The sequence below is a fragment of the Typopeltis vanoorti genome, chromosome 10 (genome assembly GCF_054136105.1).
Source record: "Typopeltis vanoorti isolate ZY-2024b chromosome 10, IOZ_Tvanoo_1.0, whole genome shotgun sequence".
Lineage (NCBI taxonomy): Eukaryota > Metazoa > Arthropoda > Arachnida > Uropygi > Thelyphonidae > Typopeltis > Typopeltis vanoorti.
Window position 1 is genome coordinate 50,545,728 of NC_143558.1, and position 13,146 is coordinate 50,558,873.

Genomic DNA, 13,146 nt, shown 5'->3' on the forward strand with positions numbered 1-13,146 from the left:
GTGGAAGAACCCATCATCCCCACAATCGAAAAAGGCGAGGCTGGTCTGAAACTCGACCAAGTGCATGCTCATCGTCTTTTTCAACATTCGCGTCATTGTGCATCGAGAATTCGTCCTCAGGGGCCAGACCATTAATAGCGAGTTCTAGTGCCAGGTTTTAAGGTGTCTGAGGGAGGACATTCGGCGAAAGCGACCAGATCTGTGGCGCGAAAAACTGGATGCTCCACGACGACAGTGCACCCTGTCACCGAGCTCTCCTCACACGTGAGTTTCTCGCTAGAAACAACATGATCTCACTTCTGCACCCACCCTACTTGTCAGATTTGGCTCCTGCAGACTTTGCTCTCTTCCCGAAGATGAAGATCCAGCTCAAAGGTCACCGTTTTGACACCATTGCAGAGATCCAGCGCAAATCGTAGAAGGTGCTTGACATGCTTCGAAAAGAAGACTTCCAGGACACATTCCAGAAGTGGCAAGAACTCTGGGAGCGCTGTATTGATATGCAAGGGGACTATTTTGAAGGTGATAGTGTGCAAACGTAGATAAATAAAGTAATTTCTCGTAAACAGAACTAGTTCCGAAACTTTTTGATACCACCAAGTATGTGGAACTACAATGTTGGTGCTTATAAAAAGATCAGGAGGCAGCTTGCAGCTGTATCATGGAATTGGGTAGAAAGTAGACCAATGTTCCTTGGGTGTGCTGTTCAGTATCTAGCAGAAGCAATGTCTGAATGTATTCCAATGTCAGAAGGTTAAATCAAGTAGGTGTGAAATGGATGAAGGAGAGATTAAGCATGAAATCTGGAGGAAGGTGGCATTATTTAGGCATTATAAGATAAGTGCTAATATGCAGTTGCATGAGGTGTACAAAGAGCAGGCAAGAAAGATGACTTAGTTGGTAAAGCAGCAGACGTGCAGTATGAACAACAGCTAGCTAATAAAAACCAAGTTAGCTTGGTCCACCTTTGCTACGAGCTGCCCGGTGTTGTACCATCTTACCCCAGTCCTGAAGATATTTTCAAGCGCAATCTTTGTTTGCTCACACTTGGATAAAGGATTAAACTAAATTTATTATAAACAACAAAAAACTGTAGTAGCATGGGATGTAGAGAAGAAGCTGTTCGATATGGAGAAATGTTGGTGGTGTATGGGAGGTGGTCAAAGATTTTTGTCGAAAAAGCAGTATTAGAATGCAGTTCCACATTCAGATGAATAAATCAGGTAGGAGTTAGATGGATGAATAGCATCATTAGGTAGAATTGCAGACAAAGGAAAAGTTGTGGGGGAAATATAATGAAAAAGGTGATCAGCATGACTATGAGCAGTACTAGATACACAGGCAAGAAGGATGACTTCTATGGTAAGGAACACCAATGCTTATTTTGACAGAAAGTTAGCTGATGAGGCTAAATGAAATCCTAAAGAGTTCTTACACTATATGGCAAATAAAAGGAGAAATGCCTATGGAAGGATGACTTTAAAAAGTGTTGATGGTGGGAGGATAACAGAAGTCAATAAGATGGTTGAATTACTGAGCATTTTGCAGGGGTGTTCCATATACATGATGACATTGATTGATGGAGAATAGAGATTGAAGAAATGGAGGTGCATAAAATATTGAAGAACTTCGGTTCGAGCACAGCCATGGGATTAGATGGCATATCAGCCCATGAATTATAAAAATGTGAAATGGAATTTATCAGTTCCTCTGACCAAGCAGTTTAATATAAGTTTAATATATTTGCCCAAAGATAAAAGTAGCAAATTATAAGCCAATCAGCATCTCAGGAGTTGTGGTTAAGGTACTGGAGAAATTGGTGAAAGACAGAATTCAGAACTGGGTGGATAGGAATATGCTACACTCTAAGGGACAACATGGTTTTTCGAAGAGTAGTTCTTGTCTTAGTAATTTGCTAACTTTTTATAATATGGTGACAATGGAGTTGGATAAGGGAAATGACTACTCAGTGATATTTCTAGACTTTGTAAAAGTCTAGAAATATCACTGAGTAAATTTTGACAGGATTTCAAATAGAATTTTGTTGCATAAATTGGAGCAAATGGGGAGCAGATGGCTGATGATCAGATATCAAAGAGTGGTTTTTGGAGGAATTAAACTCCCGGAGAAGGTAGATGACTAGCAATATAATCATAGGGATTAGTACTTGGTCCTCTGTTGTTTATTTTATATATCAGTGATATAGGAAATGATTTGACAGGAAACATTCAGTGGTTTATTGATGCTAAACTAGGAATAACAATGGTAAATGAAGGCAATGCAGAGATCCTCCAGGAAGACTTAAATAGACTAGCGGTATGGCCAATGATAAATGGCTGTGAGTTTAATTTGGCCAAGTGTAAGGTGATGCACTTTGGGATGAAGAGATCGAATGTTTGGTACTATAGAACTGAACTACAGGAATTCATTTTAAAAATTTTAAGGAATTTACAACCGTGTTAAAAAAGCTTTTTTTATTATCCCGACGTTTCGATCTTCACATCAAGATCATCATCTGGAGCGTACATAAGTATACAGAACAAGCTGAGTTACATCATTAACTGTAAGCTAGAGAAACAATGATTTGATCACGTGTTATTCTACTGGTGTGACCTCTGGTGGAAAAAAAAATATATATATAAATAATAATAATAAATAAATAAATAAATAAATAAAATTAATTATTTAATAAAGGAAAGGAAGTGCCCGATAAAGGAAATGCCACAGTCATTTTAAACTGTACCACTTATATAGAAAAAATGAATCTGCTGGTCTCTGAATAACACATACAAACTAGTTAACTACAACCCAACTAACAGAACAAAAAAACAAAATGGAGAAACTACTTAAATCAATTACCACATGGCCCGAAGATACAGTCAAAAAACTGCTCCCTCATTACGCGTGCTTCCCTCGAATTTACGGGCTACCAAAAATTCACAAAGAAAACACCCCGCTAAGACCTATCGTTGAAGGAATTGATAGCCCGATGTATCACTTAGCCAAAAAATTAGCGGCAACACTCAAGGAGTTGGTAGGTCATTCCCCTTCCTATATCAAAAACACACAACACTTCATAAACATCATCAAAGACATTACATTAGAAAAAGATGATTTATTAGTCAGTTTTGACGTCTCTGCCCTCTTTACGAATGTCCCAATCAATGACACAATCCTTCTACAGAACAAATTCCCTCCAGATATCACGGCGCTTTTTGCACATATATTACGATCGGGTTATTTTGTATGGCAAAATACCTTCTACTTACAAAAAAGAAGGCACAGCCATGGGCTTGCCATTATCCCCCCCCCCTATTGCTAACTTTTACATGGAACATTTTGAGCAACTTGCCCTAGATTCCTCCCCTCTAAAACCCAAAGTCTGGCTTAGATATGTTGACAATGTTTTCGCGATCTGGTCCCATGGCTGCCAGACATTAGACACATTCCTTAGCCACCTAAACACAACACAAACGCATACAGTTCACAATTGAAATTGAAGAACACAACACACTTCCGTTTCTAGATGCACTTGTCACAGTTTGTGTTGTGTTTAGCCACCTAAACACAACACAAACGCATACAGTTCACAATTGAAATTGAAAAACACAACACACTTCCGTTTCTAGATGCACTTGTCACAATTCTTCCCTCAGGCAATCTTTCCTTCACTGTTTACCGAAAACCGACACATACGGGACAATATATACACATAAACTCCTACCACCACCTAACACAAAAACTAGGTGTCATCAACACACTAAAAAACAGAGCGCAGATGATTTGTTCCAGTGAACAGGCACTGAAAGACGAGTTTAAAATTATCAGTAATAACCTACAAAAAAATGGATACAGCCAAAATACTATAAACAAAATTCTCTACAAAACCACAATAAAAAACAAAGACAAACCAGACTACAGTAAAACTATAACCATTCCCTACATTAAAGGAATATCAGACAAAATAAACAGAGTACTACAAAAGTACAACCTCAAAGCCACCTTTAAACCTCCTGCAAAGTTAAAAAACTTACTCAACTCATCCAAAGATCCACTCCCTCCACTAGCTCACCCTGGAGTATACCGAATTTATTGTACTTGCAACATACCATATATTGGAGAAACAGGACGCACTATTCCTATTAAACAAAAAGAACATAAACGACACATTAAATATAATAATTATGGTGAAGCTGGCCTTTCTGATCATGCCCTGAATACCTTACACAGAATTGACTGGAAAACCACCAGTTGTCTACATCACACTAGAACATGGTATGAACGGAAATTCAAGGAAGCCTGTGAGATTATCAGCAACCACCCCAATTTGAACAACAATGATGGTTTAAAAATCTCAAACATATGGAAGGTATATATTCAACCTTCCTCACCAAGAACAACTATAAACAGGACTGTAGAAAAATCCAGTATTGTAAATCAAAAATAAGAATTGTAATACTAAAAATAGGACACCAATTGTTTCTGAAAGAAAACCATCTAAAAGAATGTTTATTCCTATCATTGTAAAAATAGAATTTAGCTTGATGTAATATTTTTATTTTATTTTATTTATTTATTTATTATTATTATTATTATTTTATATATATATATATATATATTTTTTTTTTCACCAGAGGCCATGCCAGTAGAATAACACATGATCAAATCATTGTTTCTCTAGCTTACAGTTAATGATGTAACTCAGCTTGTTTTGTATACTTATGTACGCTCCAGATGATGATCTTGATGTGAAGATTGAAATGCCGGGATAATAAAAAAAGTTTTTTAACACGGTTGTAAATTCCATAAGATTTTTAAAATGAATGCTGATCACCGTGTAACTCTAAAAGAAATGAACTGCAGGAAACTGATGAGAACAGGGACTTGAAGAAGGCATATTGTGAAGGGAGCTAAAACTGCATGTCAGATTACGTGGTTGTTGAAGAATACACTATCAAGCAGGGATAGAGAGGTTATTGTTCCCCTATATAAGGTTTTAATAAGGCCATGTCTGGACACCCGGCAAAAAAGAGAAGAAACATATAAGTTATTAAAGGTTTTATAGGATTGACATTGTAGACTTTTTCAGTACATGGCAGGAAGGAAGAAAGAGAACAAAGGGTCACTCCTGGAAATGTGAAAGAGTGTGGTTAGCAAAGGTGTTAAGACTACTGTACATTTTTACTTAGAGGGTGGTGAATAGGTTGCCTGGTGCTTCATCAGTGAATGAGTTTAAAGAAAGGTATGATAGGTCATCATATTGGAGGTTTAAAGGAGTATTAACAGCATTAAGAAAGGATTAAAAAGTATATTAGTTCTTCCAATATTTCATCATCTCAGTCACTGAGACATCTTCAGGGAGTATAAACAAACATTTGTAACACATAACACACAAAGACAACACAGTAATAAATGAAACACATGGATCTGACCCTAAAGTCCTATCTAGGTTGATACCCTATATGGAAGTTTGTACGCAGCCTGGGCTGTAAGTTGGTATCTCTGTGGATTATTGTTTCCCAAAAGTTCTGAGTTGATTTCTGAGTTCAGCTGCAGAATCAAAAAAAAATCTTTTTTTTTTAAAATTTACTGTGATGGAGCACTGTGTGTGTGCATGCATGCACGCACACAGTTACTCCCCGACTTGTGACCATCTGAAGTTAAGACAAAAATTTTAATTCAATATAAAAATAAAAATATTTCCTCTTCCACAGAAAGTGTTTCTCCTTGTAGTTTATGGTGTACCTTTTTAGCACTCTATAGTTTGCAGAATTTCTACTTTAAAACTTTACCAACCTCTACTGCTCTACAAGGTTGCTGAACATGAGGAATTCTTAGTCAAGAAAGGATTTATCAGACTGCTTACCCACAGTCAGGAGGATAAACCAAGTGGGAGATAAGTGGATAAGTAGAGATATAAAGCAGGAGCTTTAATAAAAGAAAGCACTGTGGGTGGAATATAAAGACAGAGGTGATCAGCATACTCGTGAGAAGTAAAAATATACATACACAGAAAGAGAGAGAAAAAGCAGTCCATTGTAGGCTGATGAAACTCCTTATAAAAATGAGATGAGATGAAATATGGACTTGCTCTAAGATGGCAATTTTATAAGTTTCTACATAGCCTGTGCAGTGAACCAGTGGATTTGAAATGGTATTGTCCAGTCAGTTTTAAGTGGAACCTTAAAAAAAAAAAATTTAGAAAATAAGTGAACCTATATTCTCTTTGGCTAGCATAACTTTTAAATAGTACAATAAAATGTGGCTTATGTGATTGCAATATTGAAAGGACAACTAATACAGTAAACCCTCGATTTAATGGACTTCGGATTTAACGGACAAAATTTCTGGTCCGTATGTCACATGTGAAAATTAACACCCTGTTAATTTTAAAATGCTTTTAACCAAGATTTGCTTATAATTAAATTAACAGGTTATTTTTTGCTATTAATTTCCTGTTATTTTTAACAAATTTTGGCAAATAAGCCATCATATGTCGGAAAAACACTTGTAATTTAGCCGACATAAATGAGTCACCGCTCATAAAACATGTTTGGCGAATGATTAGGACGTTATCACACCAATTGCACTGTAATTGGTTCTTTTGTCATGTGGCGTGAATTTCTGCGGCAGTTTTATTACACACATTTTCATAATTTTAGGGAGTTAATTATAAAAAACAGCAGAATTCAAAAGTTAAAAAAAAACTTGATAGTTTTTTCAAAGCAGGATTACCTAAATCAAGCTCCTCAACATCAAACATTAACTTATCTAAAAGTGTGTGAAGACAATTTTTTTGTTATTACAGTGCTAATATTGATAAAATTGCAGTATAATGTTACAGATATTTTTATTTTAAAAAATTTGTGATTTAATTTACACCCCTTAGTCCCTGAATAAGTATGTTAAATCGAGGATTTACTGTACTATTATTTTACTTGCTACTTTTGCATTCAATGTAAAAGCTGGATATATTCTGTAAATTATAAGATCTCAAATGCATACTCTAAGAGTGTATGTCGGCTGTTTTGACTGTGCCTAGGAACATATCTGTAGTTATATGGTATTTATATATTTCTTTTATTTGTCTTCTTATTTTATCTTTTTCATTCTAACTTTATAATGTACCTCTGCATGATACATTTAAATAACTTTCTTTAAAACCTTAATTAAATTAAGGGGATATTAGATCCCACATTGTTTTAAAACAGAATAAGAAACTCAAAATTGGAATCAGAGTTTCATGCTGAATATAGCATAAAAAAAACTATAACAGTATCGGCGAAACTAGCATGAGCTAAATGCAAGTAGTCCTAGAACATAGTACAAACATGGGCAACTTGTTGCAAAGGTGGGAAAGTTCTGATTGCTATTCTTTGGTATTTTCCATAATGTAAAAACACATTTCCTAGGAAATGTATGCTGTTATTACATTATGGTGGGAGGTCACTACCCAGACCAGTTTCAGCCTTTATCGAGGCTTAATCAGTGAATAGCTAGACCAAATTAATACCAAAGGGTATAGCGAAAAGAACTTATATACTCTGCTATATGAGTTGTCCAAAAGGTGCACCCATTAAGTTACTTAAATTTCCCCACCTTTGCAACGAGTTGCCCGTATTTGTACTACGTTCTAGGACTACTTGCATTTAGCTCACGCTAGTATTCGCTGATACTTTTATAGTTTTTTTTATACGGCATGAAATTCTCTGATTCCAATCTTTGAGTTTCTTATTCGATTTTAAAACAATGTGGGATCTAATATCCTCTTAATTTAATTAATGTTTATATTGCCGAAATGAAGCTTGTTGGCTCTTTATATTTAAATATCTTTAAAACCATTCTTCTAGCTAAAGTATATCTCCTTTAATTTATACATTAATTTATTACTGTTATCAGACTATAGTTATAGTACTCCTTTTTTTTTTGTTTCTTTAGAACTTTGAATTAAAGCCAGATAGGAATTTTACGAATCTTTATGAAGGTTGGAAAAATATAAAGAACAGTGAGGGTAAGTATTGATAACAATCAGCCTTCTTGAAAACAGAGCACATTTCTTTGTTTATTATTATTATTATTATTATTATTTACAATGTTTTTTTTTAGATTTTGTATAAGATATGATTGTATATTTATTAAGGAGTTAAATGACTAACTATGACAAATCCTTCTTTATTGTCACCATAGTTATCAAAGTTTTCCTTGAATTTGCTCACTATTGGCACTCTTTGCACCTTCTATGTGAATTCCACTTATCTGTTGTTTTCTAGCTGAAGAATTAATCCCTGGTGCACTTTATTTAGTTTCATAAGACTGCCACCCCCCCCCCCCACCTTTTTTTTTCTTTCTCATTCTTGTCCTTATGTAAATTATCAAGTTGACTTTAATTCCCTTTGGATCATCCCTAATATTTCTTCCAAGACAGCAACAATCAAATCTGTCTAAACAATCAAATGTAACTCACTGGATACTTTATAGGGAAATTTCTTTGCTATAATTTTCCTCACTGTTCTAGTAATCTGTTGTTCTTCCAAATCATATATCTTTTCCAGTTTTGCAATATAAATATACATATATATACACACACACAGGAAAACCTCACTTAACGCAAATTTGATACGCACAATGATCAGTTAGTGCGATAGAGTGAAATGATACTATTTCCTGCTTTAGGCGAGTGATTAATCAGTTAACACGATTTTTTTACGTTACGCGAAATTTTTTGTCACTAATCTGCAGTGAGCGAAAGTCATTAAAAGACATGAAAGTAGTGCTAGTAATGTATACAAATAATACATTATACAATAGTAAACAAATAGTATACAATGATAAATAGCATATTTAAATAGTATAAATAGTATACAATGATTGTGTGAGACCTGGGATACAGCTTGGACTATATTAAATAAGAGCAAAGAATACAAAGAACAAGGAAAAGTTGCTACTGCTTCTTTAAGCATGCAGATCACCCGAAATAGAAGCCATTTAATAATCAGAATGGAGCATCTTCTATCACTCTGGATTGAGAATTATAACCAGAAAAAGAATATCTCTTAGTACAGGAAATATTCAGGCAAAAGCTCTCAATACTTTTACTGCATTGAAAGAGACCAAATTTCAAGAGGACTGTGAAAGCTTTACTGTGAGTTTAGGATGGTTTGACCATTTTAAATTTTTGACCATTGTTACACCTGATATCTTGAGAATATAGTATTCTCAGTTATCATGGTGTAACATGAAAAATAAATAACATAAATAAAAACCCCTGCATAAAAAGGATAATTTAATTAATAAAATATTCTTGCATCCAGTATAAATTGAGTAAAATGTAAAGGTCTATTGTTTAGTTAAGATAACAAAAGAAAAGAATGTATTAAGATGTATTATGACTAAACAAGGAATTTGTATTAAATAAGTAGCTAACTAAGAATTAATATGGTAATGCGATTAAGAATGAAAGAGTTAAGTGCATAAGTATAAAAGAATGAGTCATGAAATGCGCTATGTAAGAGGCTACAGATTAAGCATTAAGTAGAATTCTGAGAAAAGGTTTGAAAAGGGGTTAAGATAGAGGCTAACAAGGGAAATAACGGAATATCGCTTAGGGCCTATACCCGGATAGATACTTCGTTACGAGTTGCCGATCAAAATGACGTATGGCGGCAAAATGCTATCCAATTGGTAGACAGACGGAAAACAAGTAGGAGGCGGGAGAAAGAAGTAAGAAAGGGTGCCGTTAGGGGAGCAGCTATAAAAGGGTTGGTAACCCCCCCCATGGCTTTTTTTGGCTTTTTTTTTTTGGAAGAGTAGGCTCTTTTGGGTTTTGGGGGAGACGTTTAGATAGTCAAGGAGGCTTGAGGCCTTTTTGCCTGTTGCCAGAGGAGAAGGAACGCTTGGATAGTCGCAGTGGTTTTAGTTTGGTTTTCTAGTGGATTTCACGGTGTTCCTGAGTGGAGAGATATGGCTTATATCCTCATGCCACAACAAGGAATCGAAGGTGAGCGAGAAAGCTATTCCCGTATTCCTATGTAGAAAGCGAAATATACCATAGAGTCATAGGAAGCTGTGAAGATATCGATGTCCTCGTTTCGGATAGTACAGCCGACGGCGCAGATGTTCATTAAGCCCTGAATTGCAAGAAGTTATGCAAGCAAGTTCGTTCAGTAGAAGGTAGAGGCCCGTAAGTGAAGCTAAAGAAAGGTATTGTGAATTTTGTCTTATGTTAACTAGAAGTTGTTTGTGATAGGTACCATTGTCATAATACGGAACTGTTAAAGTGATTAGGGAGAAATTATAATAGGACTTTAGAATTTGATAAAGAGTGTTAAAAGTAAGCTAGCTAGTGTTGATAATTTGTGAATAATTAATTATCCTAAGAATCTTGAGTGCCTACTATATAGTAAAAGGAAAGTTAATGACATAGATGTGCGTTAATGAAGTAAATGGTTTTGTTAATATTGAGTTTGATTAGTGTAAATTGAGTAATCAAGTAGACTGAGGAATTTGAATGCCCTGTGTGATGTGTAGAGAATCAGAATAGTCATAAGTATGTGCTAGAGTTGATAATGACTTTGTTAGCATACTTGAAGTTGAATAATCTATTAATGTGTGGTGATCTAATCTTTCCATGTTAAGTGAATTCATGTTTTGTATGAAATTTTGTGGCGGCATGATCGTAGTAACTTTTGTCAAATCATAGCCCAACTATTTGTATTAAGCTAATTTTAGTTTGTAAGTAATTTAGTTGAGTAATTTGATATGTACCATGTTTAGAGAAATAATAAACCTTTGTTTAATGAAAAAGAAAGTTGTCTGATATTGCTAATCCAATGCACCGCTTAGAAACATTCGAGCCTAACCACGCGGGGAACTAATGTTAAGAAACGGGAAGTTTGAGGAATTAATGTTGAGTAACAAGAAATAGTGTCACAACTGCAATAGTTACACTTTTAGATATTTGAGTTCCTTTTCTCTGTTTATGTATAAAATATCTTAAACTAAATATCCCAAAGGGCGCAGTTAAAATACAAATACTAGGGATATTACGGGGAACAATAACTCAGATATTAATAGAAACTTAGGTGATGTCTTGAAAGTAGAAGTTAGGAGAATATAGACGAAGGCAGTTTGTAAGACAAACAAAATTGTAAGATAGGGACATAACACCATTATATAGGACTGCATAATGTAAGAATAATTGGGGAATCTGCTAGTGCTGATAAAGATTCTGTGCCAAGTTTCCTGAAGAATTGCAAAGGATAATTCAGGAGGTGATTATGGTGATCAGCAAATATTCAATGTCGATGAAATTGGTCTCTTTTGGAAGTGCGTGCCAATAAAAACTTTCCTAGCTAAAACTAAAGCATCTCAACCAGGATGAAAGTATCTAAAAGTATTTTAAACAAACATATAGTTTATCATGTGCAAAATCTAAGATTTAACATAATTTGAAGAAATCAGCACAATTGTAAAATAACTTCGATTTAATGAACTGGATAATGAAGACGTGAAAAACTTGCTCAATTCCCATTCAGAACAGTTAAGCGAGAATGGTTTTCTTCAACTAGAAGAACAGTGTGCATATGAAGAAGAAGATAAGGAGTGCAAACAAGAAGAGAATGTTACTACTAAGAAGCTAACTGCAAAAGAACATGAGCTAGTTTTCGATCACATTGAGTATTCAAAGGAAATTTTGTTTGATGCTGATCCTGATTTAGAATGAAGCTTGGAAGTCTGCCAAAATTTTGATCAAGCTATCACAAAGCTATGCATGACAAAATGAAAAAGTCGAGCATGGTTCAAACATCTTTACTTAATTTTTTTTTCATAAAAAAAGTAGCTCAATCAAATGTTTAGACATTAATTAAAATTTAAGCAATTGATTTTTATTAACTTTGATGATTTTATCTTCTAACATAGCTTATACTGTAATTTTTTTTCCAAATTTACACAAACTGTGGGGATGAATTATGATATTACTATTGTTTATTGTATTCGCTTTCACTTTTTTTGCTTTATTAATGCGCACTAAGTGAAAATGCGGTTTCACTTAGTGCGCATTAATTGATGGATTACTTAATTGTTGAGCAAGGTTTTCCTGTATATATATATATATATATATAACTAATTTTTGACCTCTTTACTCTTGGTCAGTAGTTCCAACCAAAACCATAATGGAGACAAAGCTAAAGTTGCTATCGTAGAACATTAATAGAGTACGAAGCACAGAACAACAATAAGTTGATTTCTCACTTCTAAATAAGCAAAGCTAAATAAGTGAAATCTGACTAACATTCTTACATTTTAGCTAAACTCTTTTACACTTTGCTTCATAACACCAAGTTATGATCTCTTTGGTGTATATTAGCTCTGGTAAAATCATTAAGAGAAAAGTATTTTAATTTATTATTATTATTATTATCTGAGACATCCAAGGAGTCAAGTACTTATCGAGAGAGGCTATAAATCACTCAAACCAACTCTCATACCTTTCCTTAAATTCATTCACACTAGATACACTCACTATCCCTAAAAGCAAACTATACCACTCACTCACTGCTCTCTGGGTGGAAAAACCTAGCTCTTATCCCTTTCTTGACTGCAAATAAATTTAACTTCTATGGATGCCCCTGTGTTTTTTCCCCACCTTCCATATAGCAAAAAATTTCATCCGATGATATCCTATAACACCCATTCAAAAGTTTATAAACCTCTATTATATTATATTCTCAACATATAAAGGATATCTTTAGTTATGAAAAATATTACAGGATCTCATTTTGGGAACCACTGAATTTGATTTTGTATTATTTAAAAATAAAAATAAAAAAAAGATTGTAGAACACATCAGTGGGTTTGTGGAGCATAACTATTTTCCATGATGCTGATTAAAAAATATCGGTTTAAGATAAAATTCACCTTATACATGTCACTTGTTTGCTTGTTTATAAACCACATAAATTGAAAAACTAACATAAAAAATGAATTTGTTTTTATGTTAGTTATATTATTATTATTTAAATTATTATTAGTTAATTAGTTATTATATGTTAATAGGCTGTGCAGAATGTGTTGATAGGTAAAATTTGCTATGGACCAAGCATTGGGAAACACTGTACTAGATTATTACTATTATTATTATTATTA

General features: G+C 34.2%; 1 protein-coding gene across 1 annotated transcript in view; it reads left to right on the forward strand.

Annotated features, from left to right (window-relative positions):
- Positions 1–13,146, forward strand: part of LOC150102411 (uncharacterized) — a 415,154-nt gene that overhangs the window by 108,805 nt on the left and 293,203 nt on the right. The window contains exon 7 of the mRNA XM_090399571.1: positions 7,939–8,011. Within this exon, the coding sequence (XP_090255697.1) occupies positions 7,939–8,011 (73 nt within the window). The remainder of the gene's footprint in view (positions 1–7,938; positions 8,012–13,146) is intronic.